Below are 21,653 nucleotides of genomic sequence, written 5' to 3'. Positions count from 1 at the left end.
AGCATTCTTGCTAGACGGGAAATACTTTATGAGGAATCTTTCTGCTAACTCTTGTTATGTAGTAATGGAATGTGATGGCAATGAGTTCAACCAGGCTCGACCTCTGTCCCTCAACGAATATGGGAATAGCTTTAATCATAGTGCATCTTTGGGTACTTCGACTAACTTGAAAGAATCACTCACCTCCATAAACAGTTTTAAGTGAAAGTGAGGATCTTCGATAGGCATTCCATTGAATTGGTCCACTGTCTGAAGCATTTGGAACATGACCGATGTCAGCTCGAACTGTTGTATCCTGATTTTGGGTCTCCTAATACCCGGATTAAGATCATGAAACACTAGCACGGCATACTATCTTAGGGCTCTATCCCTATCATTAGGAATAAGATAGGATTTTGAGCAGGGTTTGCTCTGTTTCCTTGATTTAGACTTTCATAGTTCATATCTTCGGTCATTCTCTAAACTGCTTGTCTTCTTCTTTGTCAAAAATTTCTTTTAATCTCAAGGTCTACGGGGAGTAAATTGATGATTCAATCAATACTCATAAACACCTGAAATAAACACAAAAAAGTTAATAAAGTTAAAATTGAAATAGAAAAATAAACCAAAATGAAAAATTCACAAATTCACAAATAATGATTTTAAAATAGTCCCCGGCAATGGCGCCAAAAACTTGGAACGATGGAAATGTGTAAATGTACACAATCGCAACAAGTAATAAAGTGACAAGTAAATGTCGAGTTATCGTACCCACAAGAACTGTGGAAGAAAATATTTATGAAATGTAATTAAAAACACTTTGATGAATAAAAATATTTTGATTTTGAAGTAGTTAAAAACTAAAATTTAACTGAGTAAAATAAAATAAAATAAAATAAAAATAAAAGTTCCAATGCACAATTTCAAAAGATGGTTTTAATCAAGATAACATAATTGTGTTAGATTAATTACATTTCTTAACTTAATATTACTTAAACAATGTTCATGTTGTTAACAATAAATTCACGGCAACTTGGAAACTTGTTAACTATAGCACATACAGACTTACTAAATTAACTAATTTCTTAAACATATCAATTTGCAAATTCAAACAATTAATCAATTTAAATAAGCAAGTAAAAGATTAAGTGAGGTAACAATATATACCTACATTTAAACAGTTTAATCACAATAATCTTGCAAGTTATGCAAAGCTAATGTACATTTAATACCGTCGCTAATTTAACCCTTAGCTACCTTAGAAGATTAAACATGCACAGATTAAGTATTGTGTCAATTAATTACAATTTCAATATGATTAATAATTAATTCATTGGTTACTTTACAATTGTAATGCAAGAATAGAATAATCATGGTTTTACTTAATCAAACAAATTACCAAGACCTATAACAACACAAATATAATTTTAATAACTTAAGTGGGCGAAATGTAATCAACCTAATACGAATTAAATTTAAGCCATGTTAATTAAATTTAAAATAACAACATAACAAATATTCATAGACATGTTCATAACAACAACAATAAAAGTTAAAGGATAGAAAACTAGAATCAAATCCCATATTTCTCTAAATTTTGACGAGTTTGCTTCGCTCCTCCTTCTCCGCTCGTTCTTGTTGAACCGAGGCTTCTACAAGCACTCAAATGCTACTACCAATGGTGGTTGAAGGGCTCTTTTCCAAGAGGAAAATCGGTAAGGGAATGCAAGGGAAAAATGGAAAGCAAAGGAAGGTTTGGAAGAGAGAAAATGAAAGAGAAGTGTGGAATAAAGGTGTGAGAGGTGTGTTGAAATGAGTAGAAAAGGGGGGTATTAATAGGTCGGCTTGGCTGCTACAAATAGTAAAAAGTCAGCAGTCATAAACCCCATTGGCTGGCCACACATGTGGCAAGTTTGAAGGTTTCAAACTTGCTTAATTTAGCTTGGGGTGAATCTTTAAAAGCACAGAAAGTGGAGGGGTTTGAATGCAATTTCAAGAATACTTTAAGGGCAGACTTGCAGGCCAATAATCAACTAATTTGAGTTGATTGGGTCAACATACTGGATGGTTTTAGGCAACCCATTTGCTCGATTTAGCACAATTGGGTCTCCTTTCATATTTTAATTAATAATTATTATTTAACCCAAAATAAATTGGATTGTAATTAAAATTAAGTATATTATGTAGCAATATTCATCATTTGGACCGTCTTAGGCTAAAAATTAATTCACCTTGATGCTTCAAAAATTGCTTCACAGTTTTGTACTTCTAGTAGTGTCTATCGAGTCAATTTTCACCCTTTGTGCAAATCTTTCAAAAATAAATAAAAATTCATTATAAAATTAATCAAAATTCAATATGTTAATAATTTAAGTGGAATTTAATTATTTTATAATTATTATATATTTTTCGACAATAATTACTACGAAACTGCATGAATTTGAGTTAAAAAGGTGCTAAAAAAGTCTATATATTTTTTGTGTTTCCAGTGTTCACAGATATGCCATACCAATTTTGGGTTAATTCCCACCTAAATGATTTCATAGGGTCGTCAAGCCTAGTTTTAATTTCTTCCTCTCCCAAATAGTTGATCCGCTAAGAAACTTTATCCTTTAATTAGTTAATAATATTAGAACAGTTGAAACATGCGAGATATGTATAAAGCATAAATTTTTTTTAATATTTACACAAACATTCAATTAAAAATTGTTAAAGAAAAATATATAATGAATATAATAGAGGGAAAGAGATGCTATTTGATTTATCGTTGAAAGCGTGGCTCCAGAACAATCTCCACTCGCGATAGTCTCACTTCGGAGTAGGATATTCCGATTACAAGAACATCTTATTGCGATATAAATTTTGTAATAAAATAGTGGGAACATCTTTTAATAAAATCCTTTAAATGATTTATATAAATTTGATAAATTTACACATGCATATTTTATTGTTGTAGATACATTATGGCTGCAAACACTAATACACTCTTATTGCAATCGGTCCTTGAGAAGGACAAATTGAATAGTTTGAATTTTCTTGACTGGTTCCATAACTTGAGGATTGTCCTCAAACAAGAATGAAAATTATATGTCATTGAACAATCGGTTCCTAACGAACCACCCACTAATGACTCGAGGGTTGATAGAGATGCTTACAAGAAGCATCTCGATGACATGGTAGATGTTGGATGTCTTATGCTTTCCACTATAAATCCTGAGCTTCAGAAGCAACATGAGGACATGGTTGCTTATGAAATGATTGAGCACCTGAAAGAACTTTATCAGGGGCAAGTATGGCAAGAGAGGTTCGATATCTCTAAGGCCCTAATCCAATGTAAGCTGGCTGAAGGAAGCCCAGTAGGACCTCATGTCCTTAAGATGATTGGCTATATTGAAAGCCTGTCTAAGCTTCGGTTTCCATTGAGCCAAGAGTTGGCCACTGATGTTATTCTACAATCATTGTTGGATAGCTACAACTAGTTTGTCCTCAATTTCAATATGAATGAAATTGATAAGACTCTGCCACAGTTGCTCAGTATGTTACGAACTGTTGAAGGCAACATGAAAGAGGTTGGACCCAAGCCTATATTGATGGTCCGTAATAACAAGGGCAAAGGAAAGGCCAAAGTTCAGACAAAGCCCAACGGTAAAGGTAGGCCCAAGCCTGGAAAAGTAAAGGCTGCATTGAAACCTAAAGGTGGGGTGGCTAAGGAAGGAAACTGTTTTAATTGTGGTGTGACTAGACATTGGAAGCGAAACTGCCCTATTTATCTTGAGGAAGTCAGAAAGGCCAAAATAAGCGGAACATCTGCTTTAGGTATTTATGTTATTGATATTAATTTATCAACTACTACTTCATGGGTATTAGATACTGTTTGTGGTTCTCACATTTGTACTTCTGTACAGGGACTACAAAGGAGTAGGACTTTGGCTAGAGGAGATGTGGACCTACGAGTTGGAAATGAAGCAAAAGTTGTTGCATTAGCTGTGGAAACATATAATTTATCTTTGCCTAGTGGACTTGGTTTATGTTTAGAGGATTTTTATTATGTGCCCAGTTTGACTAAAAACATTATTTCAATTTCTTGTTTAGACAAAATTGGTTTTGAGATAATTATTAAGAATAATTGTTGTTCCTTTTATCTCAATAATGTTTTCTATGGTTCGGCACAATTGATTAATGGCCTCTATATTTTAGATCAAATGAATCTCATTTACAACATAAATACTAAAAGATCGAAAATAAATGACTCAAATCAAACTTATCATGGCATTATCGTTTGGGCCACATAAGTGAGGAACGCATATCTAAGATCCATAACGATGATCTCTTGGATTCGTTTGTTTTTGAAAAATTTGAAGTATGTGAATCTTGCTTATTGGGAAAAATGACTAAATCTCCTTTTACTGGTAAAAGTGAACGAGCTAGTGATTTATTAGGCCTAATACATTCTGATGCATGTGGGCCAATAAATACACAGGCTAGAGGAGGATTTCACTACTTTATTACTTTCGCTGATAATTTCAGTAGATATGGGTATGTCTATCTCATGCGGCATAAGTTTGAGTCCCTTGAAAAGTTTAAGGAATTCAAAAATGAAGTACAAAATCAATTAGGCAAAACTATCAAGACACTTCGATCTAATCAAGGTGGGGAGTATTTGAGCTTAAAGTTTGATGATCTTTTGAAGTAATGTGGGATTGTCTCACAACTTACTCCTCCTGGTATTTCTCAATGGAATGGAGTTTCTGAGAGAAGAAATCAAGCTTTGTTAGACATGGTTCGATCCATGATGAGTCATGCTGATCTGCCGACTTCTTTTTAGGGACATGCACTTTTTTGGGGACATGCACTTGAGACAGCTTCTTTCACACTAAATCGTATTCCATCTAAATTGGTTCAAAAGACGTCATATGAGATGTGGACTGGGAAATGCCCCAGTATATCTTTTATGAAAATTTAGGGTTGCGAAGCTTATGTTAAACGTCAGACGTCTACTAAGCTTGAACCCAAATCTGAAAAGTGTGTTTTTGTGGGCTATTTGAAAGAAACCAAAGGATATTATTTCTTTAATCCCACTGAGAACAAAATACTTGTTGCTCGGACTGGTGTCTTCCTAGAGAATGAATTTGTTTCTAGAAAAAGAAGTGGGAAAAATATTGAACTTGAAGAAATCCGAGAATCACAAAATACTACTGAACCAGAGATAGAACAATAGCAAGTTCCACAAGGATTTGAGGAATAAGTAACTGCTGTAGAAACACAACCACCGCGTAGATCTTTAAGAGAATGCCAAGCACCTGAGAGATATGGATTTCTCATTACAACGCATGGTGACGTTCTACTTATAGATCAAGATGAGCCTAGGACTTATCAAGAAGCGGTGACGAGCCCAGACTCTAAGAAATGTCTTGAGGCCATGAGATCTGAGATGGATTCCATGTATGAAAACAAAGTATGGACTGTGGTTGATCCACCCGAAGGGATTAAACCCATAGGGTGCAAGTGGGTTTTCAAAAGGAAAACCGACATGGATGGTAATGTACAAACATACAGGGGGCGATTAGTCGCTAAAGGTTTTCGCCAAGTTCATGGTGTTGACTATGATGAAACCTTTCTCCTGTAGCTATGTTTAAATCCATCAGGATCTTGCTCACTATAGTTGTATTTCATGACTATGAAATCTGGCATATGGACGTCAAAACAGCTTTCCTTAATGGGAAACATGAAGAGGATGTGTACATGACACAACCTGAAGGTTTTGTCAATCCAAAGGATGCTAGAAAGGTATGTAAACTACGAAGATCCATTTATGGATTAAAGCAAGCTTCTCGAAGTTGGAATCTTCGTTTTAACGATGCAATCAAAGAGTTTGGTTTTATCAAAAATGAAGATGAGCCATGTGTTTACAAGAAAGTTAGTGGGAGCACTAAAACATTCTTGGTACTGTATGTGGATGACATACTTATCATAGGAAATGACGTACCTACCTTGCAGTCTATTAAGACTTGGTTAGGAAGTTGTTTTTCTATGAAGGACTTGGGAAAAGCCACTTACATCTTAGGAGTGAAGATCTATAGAGATAGATCAAGACGACTACTAGGTCTAAGCTAAAGTACATACATAGATAAAGTACTGAAAAGGTTCAGTATGGAAGAATCTAAGAGAGGATTCCTACCTATAAGACATGGTATTTCACTCTCGAAGGAAATGTGTCCTTCAACTCCACAAGAGAGAGAACGCATGAGTAAAATTTCATATGCTTTCGCTATTGGATCTATCATGTATGCCATGTTATGTACCAGTCTAGATGTCTCATATGCCTTAAGTATGACGAGCAAGTACCAAGTAGATCCCGATGAAGGTCACTGGACCACAGTCAAGAATATTCTTAAGTACTTAAGAAGAACTAAGGATATGTTCCTAATATATGGAGGTGAGGAAGAGTTAAGTGTAAAAGGTCACACTGATGCCAGCTTCCAAACCGATAAGGACGATTCTCAATCACAATCAGGTTTTGTGTTTTGCCTTAATGGTGGTACTATGAGCTGGAAGAGTTCAAAGCAAAGTACAGTAGTTGATTCTACAACAGAGGTCGAGTATATTGCAGCCAGTGAGGCAACAAAGGAAACGGTTTGGATCAAGAAGTTCATTACTGAACTAGGGGTTGTACCTAGCATATCAAATGCTATAGAACTCCGATGTGATAACAATGGAGCCATTGCACAAGCTAAAGAGCTTAGATCTCACCAGCAATCCAAACACATACTTAGGCGCTACCATCTTATTCGAAAGATTATCGATCGAGGGGATGTAGAGATATGCAAAGTACCTACAGATGATAACTTTCCTGATCCCCTAACCAAGCCTCTGACACAACAGAAGCATGATCGTCACACTAAGTCGCATGGTATTAGATATATAAGTGATTGGTCTTTGTGCTAGTGGGAGATTGTTAGAGTATGCCCAAAGATCAATCACGAGATGGTTGTAATAACATACTTGATTTATCATGTTTATTAATATATGGCGTTACCATTATTATTTCAGTTTCTTTTCTATGTGTATAAATAAACTGTTTTATAATAATGTCCTGAGAGTAATATGATTATTCTTAAAAGGTCCTTAGTCAAGTATTATTGTTGGATAGGACAACAATAATGCATTAAGACTAACATGAAGTTGATTGATGATAAAGAGTTGTCATTGATATGGAATGTCAAAATCAATGCATGAATATGTGTGTTAGAGAACAACATATTGGACTGACCCGTTATGAGTATGTTTCTTGGATTATTATGTAATTGTCATAACATTACTCATAGTGATTAATATGTATATGATCCTCAGACTTGAGATCATCATAATCCCAACATCGTGAGTTGTATATTTTGATACAGTCAAACATACACCGTAATTGGTTGTTCTATAAAGGCTGATGTTGGATATACCACGATCTATGAAGAGGGATATGGTTGATCGATATAGGATACGCCCCTCCTACATAATGGGAGTAATATCTTAGGCTACTTGATTGAGTGAGACTAGAAAGGCATGGCCATGCTCAAATAAGCTGATATGAGATGTCATACTTATTTGTATATCATAGTCTACTTAAGATATCAAGGAACATGGAATGGACTATGCAAGTGTGACTATTTCATGACTTGTGTCCAATCCAGAGATAAAGGACTTAAGGATTATTGCATGAAAGGTTAATCATAAAAATGTTATGTCGAATCATGATTTCTTGTGACTTAGGTAGCAATGATGCATTGCTAGGTGCCACTCATTGTTTCTAACATTGGAATCGTTCTAGTGTTACTGCTAACGTTACAAGAACCTACAAGGTCACACCCTATAGTTGAAATGAACGGAATAAAACATAGTTGGTATTGTGTTTGGTTGTCGCTTGAATTAAATTAATTATATAATTAATTTAATTGGATAATCAAATATCGAACGCATTATGTACAAGGTTGTTGTATGCATAATGAGAACATGAATTTGGTTAGTATATAAATTCAAATAAATATATAGTTTAGCGAAATCATTATTATAATTGATGTAATTATAATTTTCGATTTAAAACATGGTTATATTTATTTAATTTCTAGAAACCCTAAAAATAGATATAAAAATCTCATTTTTTCTTTACTTGGGGTCTAGCAGCCGTCAAAGCAAAGTTCTTTTTCCAAAATAGTTTTGGGGATTCCTTTCGTTCATTGTCAACTGGGTGGATTACGTAGAGGTCGGAGTCACGATAGATTGTGGCTTGGTTTGATAGTAGATCAGATTACTCGTTGCTGAGGCGTTGCTGTCTACTCAGAATAAAGATTCGGTAATTTCAAAACCTTTATTTCACCCCGATTCGTTCCTTACACATGGATCCATGGTTAGGATTGCCGAATGTTTTAATTTTTCGCTGCGCCGTAGGGGTGTCGGCGTTCCAACACCTAATCCCTTGATGGTCTCCTACACACTAACTAAATACGTTAGCTCACCTCTAGGCCTCATTCAGCCCCTAAGGTTTATAAAAGACTCAAAATTCACTTCTTACTAAATGTAAAGTAAACTATAAAAACTTGACTAAAACATAATAAAAGTGCTTCTATTCAAGCTCCTCAAGTGCGAAAACTAGTTTAATATGCTACACCGTATTACGGTAGATCAAACTCCACCATATTTAAGGCATTTCTTGTCATCAAGCGATACAAACAAAAACAAACAGTTAAGAGACGACCCTTAAGCAAGTATAGTACAACATTGGCTTAATCTTGTCATGATATGTAGACGACTTACCACTTTTAATATCAAACACTTAAGTTCAGTATACTACAAAGTATACAAACTTTAAGGTTTTCAAATGTATTGATCCATTAATAAATTATACAAGTAATTTGATTATCCTAGTAGAATACAAATAGCCGTAAATTTAATTATTTGATAAGATGTCAATTTATGAATAAGTCTAGCTAGATCACATAAGGTTTTTCGACTGGTAACGTTCTGACGCTTAACACATGTATGGAATTCAAAAACAATAAGCATCAAAATTGTTTCAAACATGAAAATAGTTTGGTACATCATAATGTTCCCTATTCTCCCCCTTAGTGACCCTTACCCACTCACCACATTATTTCTTCTACTCTCACCTTCCTTATTTCTCCATATGGGAAGCCACGACATAATATAACAAATACGGCTAACTCAGAGTTTTTGTGCACTAATGAACAAGTTTATTTTCTACTTTTGTGACATTGTTACATTCTTTTTCCTTTTTCAGTACATCTCACTCACAAATACTTTTATTTTTCTATCTCAAGTACTTTTTCTATTCATTTTGCTTTTCTATATCACACTGTTTCTTCCTATTTCACTCTTATTTTTACAAAATCCGCCTTGATATATCTACTTTACCCTCAATATATATGGCCAGACGTTTATACTCATGCAGTTCAGGATCAAATAAAAAATGTAAATACAATTTAATGTTTTTGGCTCGAATTTTGTATGAAAATTCATCAAAAAGTGTTTTCTAGTTCAAATATAGGTACTAAAGATGAAATAAATAGGGTTAGCTTTTTAGATCTGGTTGTATTCTAAGCAATGCCTTAGATCATCCTTAGGTATCCCAATATTCACAAATTTAATCAATCAAACAATAACAAATTCAAAAATCTATCATACATACTAACATACTTGTTTCCCTATATTCTCTATATCTTTTGGTACATTCAATTGCTCAATGCCTATTTATAATGTAATATATAGAACTTAATAGTCTAATAATAAAAAATTTAAAATCATCTACTATCATGTCAAATTTATAGTAAATGCAATCAACCTATATATATGCTCCTAATCAATCACTTGTGTTTCTACAAGCTCAAGCGCACATTTGATAATAGAAATTAAAAGAAAATCGTAAAAAATTAAAAATAATTTTTCTACGGTACCCCCCACACTTTAGATAGTACATTTTCCCTAATGTGCACCACTATAGATAAGGAAAGATGTAACACCCCTCTTCGTCACGGATTAGGGTTACGAGCATTACCGTACAATTGGAACCTTTATAATTAATTTCATTCAAAAATCATAAACATAACTTAAACTATTCCTACATACACATGTCATCCCTAAATCGAGCCCTCAAGGCCCTAAAAATATTTTAAAAACAAATCCGGACCGATTTGAAATCATTTGGAAACCTAGGAAAAATTCATAAAAATTGAAAACAGGGGTCACACGGCCGTGTAGCCAGGTCGTGTAAGGCACACGGCCGAATCACACGCTCGTGTCTCTGGCTGTGTGGACCTAAAATGTACCTTAAACAACAAGCTTACGATTTCAAGCTTACTTGGGCCTTAAGCAATTCAAATACCAATCATTTAACCTATTCAAAATACGATTAAACATACTCAAAATATGCCAAAACATTCACCCTAAGTGCCTAATCAATGTACTCTCACTGGTACCACATTTTATATCAGCAAACCACATCAACAATGCTTCATCCAAATCAAAGTTTAAAGTATGCCAAAATCACTCAATTTAGCCTAACAGAATGCTACTTAAGACATTAAGCTTTAAGTTCCATACACATATCAAGTCTTTGGTCAAAACACATACTAACATTTAGCTTCAAACATAAATATATATTTATAACTCAATTTACATCATATTCATAAAACAACTAACAATCAAAGACATCCTAGATACATGCCATTACAAAATTAAACATCACCACACTTGAGATCGGGATTGTTGTTGGATGCTGAGTCGGCGACCAAAAGAGAGTACCTAACCTGCGCACGGAAAACAAAACCGCACACTGATATGATACATTTTAAGACATTATTTCATGAACATTTTAAGACATGATATGATACATGAATGCTCAATTTGAATTTTATCATCATACTACTATCTAAATCTACAATTACAAGATATCACAATTTCAATTTCATGCATTTCATCACATTATTTCATGATATACTCAACTTTCACAAGTATTCACATTTATTTTGTTTGAACATATATCTCAATTCACATCACTTGCTAAATAAATAGCTTTGCATAGATCAATCAAAAATTTACTTATATTATGGCACAAACCAATCCACAATACGCAACTTCACTTATTCGAATAACCACAAGTATATCTAAAAAATTTGAATTTATTTAACAGCTTTAATAATCTAACTCAAGAATATATCATATCTTCTAATGAATAAATGAATAAACATAAGTAAATATAATCTTCTTTAGTAATACCTATAACCATCCTTTTTAGATGATTCATAAAACCTTGTTGTATAATCCAATTGATACACGGCACTCGGTGCCTAGCGGATAATCCACGAATGAGTTTACGCCCAGCTCTATTCAGATAAACCGATAAATGTATGCCCAACACTAGTCAGATAAACTGACGGAAGTTGCACCCAGTGCTAGTCGGATAAACCGATGAAATAATTAGTGAGCCCAGCTCTAGTTGGATAAACCAACGATATTTGCGTCCAACGCTAGTTGGATAAACCGACGAATGTGTGCCCAGCACTAGTCGGATAAACTGATGAAATAATTAGTGAGCCCAACTCTAGTTGGATAAACCAACGATATTTGTGCCCAGCACTAGTCAAATGAATCGACGATGTTAATTACCAATTTGCAAGTCCATAATTTTACTTTTCATAACTCAATATCACATTTCATAATTTAATAACACTTCCACTCCAATTATCTACTAATCATACATTAAGTTATTCCATAATGCCACATTCCATAAACCTCCATTCAATTGGATTAACAAATACTTTAAAGATGTAATAAGACATCAAGTAGTAACTAAGTTAATTAAAACAATTTATAAAGTTTGAGTTTAGGGACTACGAACTTACCTAGCATGTAAACACAAGATTTTATTTAACTCTGTACATTAATCAACATTATTCAACTTCAATCTCATCATTCGGCAATACATCTCCATATATAACATTTCCATACTATCAATTTAAATTCTAATCATTTATTGATTCATTTCATAATGTCACATTTCATGTATATAATTCACAATTTATCGTTTCATAATTTAATCATTTGTATATACATAAATATAATTAAGATATCAAAGTAGTAAATAATTATTTAAATTAAATAAATATAGTTCGAGTTCAAAGACTACGAACTTATCGGCTAAATTGTAGAAATGACAAAAGTCCAGGGACTATTCTGCTACTTTCCTTTTTCCTTAATTATCACTTTGTTCTTGATCTATAATATAATTAATTTCAATTATTAATCTCAATTTCATATACCATTCAATTCAATACATTTAGCTACTTATTTACACTTTTACACATTTGCCCAAAAACATTTACATCCTATACAATTTAATCCATTATATCAAACAAGTTAATTCCACAATTAACACATAACCCAATATTGCCGAATACTTAACCCTTAATATTCAACCTATATATATCTTTAATTTATAATAAAATCATTCTCATTTACAATTTACTCAATTAAATCATTAATTTTTAAATGTAGTAAATATTTTACTTTATAAAATAACACAAATTCAACATCAAGCACCCAAGCAAAACTCTTTCAAATAAAAGACTTCAAAATATCTCAATGACATGTTTTTTTATACTTTAATAATTTCACATAAATAAGCAATTTAACCCCCATATTTTCAAAAATTTCCATAATTATCCTCAATATACAATTTCATGAATTGACTTTACAAATCATCTCACTTCACTTCCAACTTTAAAAGTCTACCAAAATAATATCAAGAACTTAGATTTTTCTACCATTTAGATTTTTCTACCATAATAATTTCTATTAATATCAAAAATTCTAAAATTTTCAACATGGATGATTTAACTCAGGATCTTGGGGTTCCAAAAACACAAAATTCATATAAAAAGAACCAAAAATTACTACCAAAATGAGCTTCAAAGCATGGAACTAAATGGCCGGAAGCTCCTCCCCTTTTTTCTCTCCAATTCAGCATGCAAGGGTTAAAGGAAAAGAAGAATGATCTCCTTTCTCTCCACTATACTCCTTATTTTTTTTTTCAGTCTTATTTTTAATTTAACAAAATCTATTAACTAAAATTTGTTTAATATATATATTAAAATTAAACATAAATCATGATCGGTCACTTACTACCCACTTATATATATTGGTCTATTTATTATACAAGTCCCTAAGACAATCCTTATATTATAATTCCATAGTAATTTTTATTTTATTATATTTATTTATTTATTTTTATTATAACATAATTTGTTAACTAAAGTATTATAATATACTATATCTATATAGTACGTATAATATTAACCAAAACTATCCACCAACAAAAACATATATATATAATGGCTCATTTATTTAATAAGTCATTTAATTTAGTTCTACCTTGTAATTTGATATTAATTCCTACTTTTATCACTTACTTGATTTAGTCCTTGTACTTAAATTAAACTCTTAATACTTAAAATTATCTAACTATTATTTAGTTCCCTCTTTAGGCAACTCTAAAATTATTTAATGAAAATATTTATAAATCCAATTCACTGAAACAGGGTCCCAGAAGTACATTTCTCGAAACCCTTGACTTTCAGGTCGTTACAAAAGAAGTTACCCGATTGATCGTGACATTGTCATAGTCCAATGGTCGGTGTTTCCTTCCTTTGTTTGTTACAAGCTCGTAAATAGCATGCTTCTTTTATGTAAGGCTCCTACATAGAAAACTTGAAACAACAAAGAAAACAAATATATGTATATAAAATTCTACTATTAGCCTATTCCTAAAATATAAAAATTGTCCAAAATTAATTAAAAATAAAAATAAAAAGTTCACTCAATCATACTCCTCCTTGAAATCTATCTCATCCCCTTCCTCTTCACCTTTGTCATCTTCGTTATCCTCCCTTTCCTCTCTTCCTTTCTTTTCTACTTCATAATTGGAATGTATTGGACCAAACAATTCTGGTGAATAATTTTGTACTCTTATATTGTTCAGTCGCACAAATTCTTGAAGAACTAAGCCTGTTTCTTGCATCCATCTTATCATCCATTTTATATGTGGAATGTTACTCTTACCAATTTCTTTTTGAAATCCTGATTTTGCTTTTCATTTGAGTGAGGCAGGGATGTCCATTTGTTTTCTTTCTAGCGTTTGTTCCAATCCCTTATTTGTTTTCATTAACGCTTCGTCTATTGCGTTTATAATGTATCTTAAATGATACTTTTGGTTGGCTTCATGAATTGTTCAGTAGTTGTCATTGGAACTCTTGTTCTTTTGCACAAGCCATCACTAAGTGGGGGGAAAATACCTTGACTTTCTGACCATTAATGCACCGCTTCATATTATGGTGGATCCAAGTCCTGATGCACACCTGTTTCTTCTACAAAACAACATATAGCAAACCACTAGAAAACTATTGATATTAGAGACATTTAAAGCAAAAGCAATTCAAGTGCATAAAAATTGTATCCACATCATTGCAATTGGAAACATAATTGCTTGATTAGAGGACACGGTGATATCAATACCAAGGAGACATTTCCATTCACCCCTACCCTCCGTTAAATAGTTTATAACATTCTTCATATTAATATCTCTAAAATATTGCAAATCGCTTTCTTCCACAAAATCAGATTCATAATATGAAGCGTTATAAATCTCCCAAATTGCTCTAGGGGTGATGAGCACCTCTTTCCCTCGTACCGTATAGTTTCCCAATTGGCACCCTCTGGTCTCCTAGACTATTGGTCCCTAAAAGATGCATAGAATTCTTGTACTACTAAGACTATGGTAGAGTCCTTAGGGGTTACGCAAAAGCGTTCCCACTTATGGTATTGAACCAAGGTTCAAATTTCCCTACATAAAATCATCGATGGTTCAAACCCTCATTCTTATATAAACATCTTTTCTTGAAGTTCTAAAAAAATTCTTGACGTTTAGGTTTGAAAAACTTGAAGGGTTTGTCGCGACCGATGGTTCGGGTTCGCTAGTTCTTCTGGGTTTTCTATGAGGCATTTTTGACAAAATTTTTAACTTGTAGAACTAACTAGATATCAAGCAATATATTTCGAATCCAATAAAATAATAAAAGTCTAAGTTGGAACTTTTAACCTAGATTTGAAAGCTTGTTACTCTGTTTGAAGGTTTGTTCCAAACTCCTTTATGAATGTGGGTTGTTTAACCTACACTTAAAGAAAAAACAAAGAGGAGAAAAAAGATTATAGCAAAATAGAAGAAACTAGATTTTAAGGTTTAGGGGTTTTGAGAGGTTGTTGAGAGGTTTTGAGGCTAATGAATGGTTAAAACTATTTAAAAAAAATTTTGGCTTATTTTTTTGTATTTCTTTCTTAAAATCGAGTTAAAAAAGGGTTAAGCCATCGGGTTGCGTGACGGTTCGACTCAACCCTACAAAAAATTACAACGATGTCGTGACGTAGGGGTTTCATGTCACAACACCCTTGGCAGGATACCGATGCCGTAACATCGGGGTTCAATGTCACAACACACTTTGAAATTTCGAACTTAGGGTATACTGATTACTTTGCCGTGAGACAGAGGTGTTTTGTCGCAACATCGAGCTGAATTGCTCAATTTCTTGAACCTGTCAGTGGTGTCTTGACATGAAGGTTCCGTGTTCGACACTAACTCTGTTTCGGCCCCTCTTCTCGAATTTCAAAGTGTGTGGAACAAATATAACCTACATTGAAAAGGATTAAATCCTAATATAAATGAGTCCTAGTGTACTTCTCCTCACACTTTAGAGCACACATTGCCCTTACTGTAAAATGATTAAGGTGCGAACAAGAAAACTTTCCTGAGAAGGCCGCAGCCCGTGTAGCCGTATAACTTACTCTGATTTTTCAATTTTCGCTTCTTTTGCTCCCAAGTGCTCTATTAAGTATCAAAACATGAATTTAAAATATTAGGAGTATAAAATTCAAAATTAGCCTCGAATAATCACCCAAAAACGCATTAAGAATGAGGTAAAAACATGTTACTTTTAGCACTTATGAGGCAGATTCTCATATAGTTTATTTGGTTGAATTAGCTTGGCCTCACAATGCCAACGAGGACTTGGCACAAATCTTATTGGGAAGGAGAAAGGAACCCCCATTTTTATTTCTATGACATTTGTGGACTACGCCCACGAAACTGGAACATTATTTGTCGGGGTACTTCATCCTAAGAAAGCTAACCTTACTATTGTTGTTGTTGTAGGGTCTTCTTCTTATTCTCAATCATCTAGCATGCCCCTTCAGCAACTAACATCGTCATTTTGGCACTAATGAATGAAGTTCGAGAGAATGAAATAAACACTACTGCTCTAAGTAGAGCATCGACGGTTCGAGCTCGAAAAAGGCCAAGGGTGGTTTTCTGATGTTAGTATTCTCCTCCTTCATCTTTGGATTTCCGTAGGAATTTACAGCTTCAATTTGATGTTCTGTTTTTTATGAGTTTACCGACACATGCCTTGTGTTAAGAACACTCACAACCTTCATTTTTTACTAATATTGATCCAAAAGAAATTAAGCTTTACTTTAGATTTTTTTTTAAAAATTTCTTTATGTTTATTGACTAGATGTTTTTCAACAATTATCAATGGCCATATGAGAGGTTTGTATGAAGGAAAAAAAATTCAATCCAACGCCTGTAAATAACGTGTGAATTCTTTGGAGGAGGATATCATTATTAGAGACTATGTCGAACATATAAATAGTCGTGATTCCAATAGCTGTGGTTCACATTGGAGAAATCACTCAAATCTTTTTCTTGGAGCAACAATCAAGAGCCTTATATATCAACATGGCAACCTTTCACCAAACTTATCGCCCACAAGCTGAAGCATCTGCCATTGAAGAGAAGCCATCAACAAAAGTGAGGCTTATGCATTCACGTCATGATTTTTTTCAGTTTGAATGAATTCTGAAAGATCTAAGTGAAGCGATTGGAAAATGCTATTGAATATCTTTCTACGAAAACTTTACCAAGTAACATGGATAGAAATCCTATGAGTGGTAAAGAGTTGGATGTTGATAATCCTCACCTAAAATTGCCAAACTGTTCACAAATGGAGTATTTTTGGGTGAAGATCATGAAGCAAAGGTTCAAAAAGAAAGCCATTAGAAGAGTTTCCATTCAAACCGCTTGCAGAATAAATTTTGGTAATGAGACAATATCACTAGGCCATAACAGAAGTAAAGAATAAGGTTAAACGGAAATTAAGAAGATAAAGATGATAGGAAATACAAGAAGAAGATGACAACGAATATTTTATCTGCAAAAGATTTGAATCGACGAATTCACTTATTATTATTAAAAGAGTAAGAAACACATAGATATCAAACATGGGTGTTATTTATTATTGATCTGATAAGAAATTATAATTTAAAAGGAAATGAAGCGGAAAGAAAGTGCTGTAGGCTAGTTTGGCCGAGTGCAATCGCGTCGAATTTCACCTTGTTTTCCTGTCAAAATCCCTACTCGGCCTAGCTTGGTAATGGCAGCCACGAAAGCATTGTGAAAAGCTGCATTGCTTGATGCGAAAAGGTTGACGGTGCCTCTGGATCTGGGATCCGAAAATAGAACCTGATCAGATGTGAAGAGACCCATTCCTTGCTGAAGATTCTTGTAGTAGGCATTGTCGAATGTACGAGGGGTGGTTGGGTCCATGTTGATGGCAATTCTGGGGTCAACGTTCCTTGGGCACATTTGTCTCAGCTGAAGAGCGTATCGAAAGTTGAGAGTAGGGTCGATCGTGTTTCTGGGGCTGAAGTTGAAGATCCTCTTAGAGAAACGACCACAATGAGCGAATCCTATGGTGTGTGCACCTGACCACAACATTCCCCATCAAAATTAATTTTAATTATCAAGTGTCGGAAAAAGATTCTGAAACAAAAAATTTAATAATTGCTTAAAATTGTTGAATTGAATAGTACAATATTGTAAGAAAAGCAAGAAAAGGGGACTACCGGACAATGCAATCATATCGGTCTGAGAGAGACCGTGCCTAGCAAACATGGAGTTTAGCTGGTCTAACTTGAAATTAGGGCCAGGGAGCTGTCTTTGAACACTAGCTTTTGTAGATATCCTACCGTCACGTCTTCCCAATTCCACTGTATAAAACGGTCCTCCCGTTGTAATTTTTTAAATTAATTAATATTTAATTATAGGAGTCACTCCGAGTGTTTTTTTTCTTTTTTCTTTTTGGGTCTTAGGGACTACAATAATTAAGTATAAGACATAAGACTAGAGTATGATAAGGAGAGTCCTTCGTAAAACAATAACCAACAAAAAAGTCTATATTCTAACGATGTAATTTTTTAATTTTTTGGCATAAAAATCATACATAAAAATTTAGGTGTAAATTGTAGTTGTTATATTTTAAAATTTTAAAATTTCATTCTTAATTCAGATAATAATAATTACATATATCTTATTATTTATCTCGTAAATTGTAAATTTAATTTATATTTTTTTTGAAGTAATTTAATTTATATTTTTTAATTTGATCATTTTTAGTCTTTAGACTTTTTGAATTTTAAAATTTTAATTTTGACTTAAACTATAAATATTAAATTCAATAACTAAAATGGCATGATTTATTTATAAGTATTATATGAAAATAGAAAGTTGACATGATATAAAATTACATATATATTAATATGATTATTGTATTAGATTTTGAACTATTATTACTTGAGTTAGGATTGAAATTTTAAAATCTAAAAGAAATATGACTAAAAATAATTAAATTAATGTATATGAATTAAATCTACAATTTATCATAATATAAAAACTAATAGCTAACTTAAAATTTAAATAAAATGTTCCAAACATAAAAAAAATTGGTGCATTTTTTCATAATGCATATATCAGGGGTTGAATAAAAGCTCAGTCTTTTGTTAAAATTTAATATAGAATCGTAGTCATAAAAAATAGAATGGTTAAAGAAAAAGAGAAAGAAAAGTACAGAGAGGTGCTATAGGTGAAAGAGCGAAGTTAGAAATATTGTTATGGTAAGTAAAGGCTTCAAGGGCGTATGTATATTTTACGTCTTTTATGTTTATTTAGTGAACAAGATCAAAGACAGAGTTATAAAATTATAACATTTTGAGGAGATAAAAAGTAAAATATATATATTTCAGAAGGGCTTCTTCAATTGAATAATTAACTTTTTAGGAAGACTAAAAATATAAATTTTTATTTATTTAAATGAGTAAACCGCTTAAATTGAAAGGAAAAGAAAATTTGGAAGGGAATTTAAAAACGGATTATAGCCATTTAAGCAAGAGAGTCAAATAGAGGTGTTCATGATCTCGGCCAGATCTATGAATGTTATTAGTATACTTTATATTTGTCCAAGTCCACCTAATCTTACTCAAAATATAGGTTTAGAATTTTGTCCAAATCCACTAATATTTATAAAATAGCTAATTGAAGTCTATTTTAAACCATCTATATTTTTTGAAAAAAATATTATTTTTAATTTAATATTTAATATTTAATAATTAAAATTTTTTATTTTATTAAAATGTTAGATATAGCCGATTTAGCATATGTTTTTCATTTTACATAATATTATATTATTATATATTTAATTTTATGTAATATAAATTACAAATATATAAAAATAAAATAAAATATATTATAAAAATATAAAATCAGCTTTAAATGTTGAATCTTAAATTCAATTCACATTTTAATTAGATGTATTTTTTTTTTCAATCCTATTTTTGGGGGCTTAGACTTTCCAAAACAAATGATGTGAGGACGTCAAAATTTTATTTTATTTGACTATTTCTAATGATGTGTAAGCATTTTGTTAAATAACTGTATAAATAGATTATTTGAAATTAGGTTATGACTTATGACACATGAATTGTATAGGGAAATTTTTATTTTAAAAATTTGATATAAAAATAAATATAATTTTGGTTGAAATGATAAAATTGAGATATTAAATATTATAATGTTTTGGGTTTAATATTTTTTGATGTATTAGTATTTTTTAAAATTTTATATCAAAAGATAAAATTACTCTCAAAATAATATTTGTTGTTTTGTTGAAGTAAAACACTTTTAATAAATTTTATTGCTAAATTAAAATAAAAGTAATATGTGACACTAATTATATAGAGAATAGATAGACACATTAAATATAAATTCATACTAAATGAATAGAGTGAGAGAAAATGAAATGAGATACCAATTGTACGACATCTCTGGTTGCAAGAGCTAAAATGTCTGCACAAGAAACTTTGTTTCTGCACTGAGGATTACTATCAACAGCCGCCTTTGCTTTGATCACTGTGTCAAATCCATCTCCAGCTAAGGAGATATCATCCGGATGATCCTTCTCCGCGTTACCATTACCCGTTGCCAGCAATATCGAAGCATCACATCCCTATATATATAAAGTCACATTTTCCTTCTATCATTTCAATAAAACAATCAAGTCCTTAACAAGCAGCCGAGATGATACAATTACCATTTACAATTTCTATTTTTTCTCCTTCATGATCATCAGTCACAATAACAACTATTATGCCTGCAATCATGATCGACAAACAAAGTCATAAATTCACTTACACGAACAAAGCAGTCATGGAAGAAGAGGCGAAGAGTTGCGGGAGCTGTCACAAAGGTTTGCTGGAACTTCTTTTGAACTGCAGATCGGACAATGGACTCTACATTGGGACATGTTGTCTTGTAGAAGTTTGGTGTGAGCTTAGTGCTCTGAGCAGAGATGGTAGTTAAGAGGAGAGGAAGAAGAACCAATGAGACAACAATTTTGCTTCTGTTTTCCATGACTAGCTAATGATTCCTTTGGTGAATGTTGTGTTTGTAATATTATGTATTTATAGCAGAGAATATTAGCCAATAAATCACAGGCGGGTCGCATATACACTCTGTCCAGAGGTCGCTAAGGGCTAAACCTTTGAAAAGATAATATTATATTCTCACGTTCTCTAGCACCCTAATCACAAAAATGTCTACATGTTTTGTAGAAATAACATGCAAGTCTATGCAAAAAATTCGTACTATGTTCAAGCAGATAACGTGAAGGATTTCTGAAATAAATAAATAATAGAAGAGTAACGCGTGTATACTTTGCCAACTCAACCGCATGTTACTGCCTAACTACTCTCTCAAACAGGTATCTCTTATAAAGTCCAACCCAAAAGCCTTCTGAAATGGAAAGAGACAACAATAAGTTCCATATTCTTTTCATTTTTGCCTTTTTCTTTTAAGATTTCGTAATAGTGTAACCAAAATAGTTAATTATTCCTCTTTTTAAATATTTGGTAATCAAGAAACTGAAAAACCACTGTTTAGAATCGATATTCAACTATTCCCTCAGTTCATTCCTATACTCGTTCAGGGTCATTTAATTTTTTTCTTGACCAATTCGTAAACTTTTGCACTAAAAAGCTAAAAATGATTGGCCTATATAGTATAAAATTGGTTTTTAGTTTTCGATCAGTTCGGCAAAAGTGTTGACATTAGCATTTTAAGCCAATTTGAGTGCATCATCATAAGCTGACTACTGCATTTCCCAGCTGTATATGAATGTATTATTAATATTCTCTCTCTCTCTCTCTCTCTCTCTCTCTCTCTCTCTCTCTCA

At 32.6% G+C, this 21,653-nt stretch overlaps 1 protein-coding gene across 1 annotated transcript; it reads right to left on the bottom strand.

Annotated features, from left to right (window-relative positions):
- Positions 1 to 17,310: 17,310 nt before the first annotated feature.
- LOC121220086 (peroxidase 16) lies at positions 17,311 to 20,898 on the bottom strand. Its single transcript, XM_041099264.1, has 4 exons — positions 20,615 to 20,898; positions 20,232 to 20,429; positions 17,995 to 18,160; positions 17,311 to 17,853 (listed from the first exon to the last, which is right to left on the bottom strand). The coding sequence occupies exons 1-4, from the start codon at positions 20,831 to 20,833 to the stop codon at positions 17,447 to 17,449; spliced, it is 990 nt and encodes a 329-aa protein (XP_040955198.1). The 5' UTR covers positions 20,834 to 20,898; the 3' UTR covers positions 17,311 to 17,446.
- Between the last annotated feature and the right edge of the window lie 755 nt (positions 20,899 to 21,653).

Source organism: Gossypium hirsutum, chromosome D08 (assembly GCF_007990345.1).
Source record: "Gossypium hirsutum isolate 1008001.06 chromosome D08, Gossypium_hirsutum_v2.1, whole genome shotgun sequence".
Lineage (NCBI taxonomy): Eukaryota > Viridiplantae > Streptophyta > Magnoliopsida > Malvales > Malvaceae > Gossypium > Gossypium hirsutum.
This window is presented reverse-complemented; position numbering and strand designations above follow the sequence as displayed.

Bases quoted from the DNA above. Each gene is read 5' to 3' on its own strand.
- LOC121220086 (XM_041099264.1), bottom strand. From the start codon at position 20,833: ATGGAAAACAGAAGCAAAATTGTTGTCTCATTGGTTCTTCTTCCTCTC. The intron at 18,161-20,231 runs GTATCTCATTTC...TAAAAAATTACA, and splicing joins CCAGAGATGTCGTACAATTG to ACGGGAGGACCGTTTTATAC. The intron at 17,854-17,994 runs GTAGTCCCCTTT...TGTTGTGGTCAG, and splicing joins CGATATGATTGCATTGTCCG to GTGCACACACCATAGGATTC.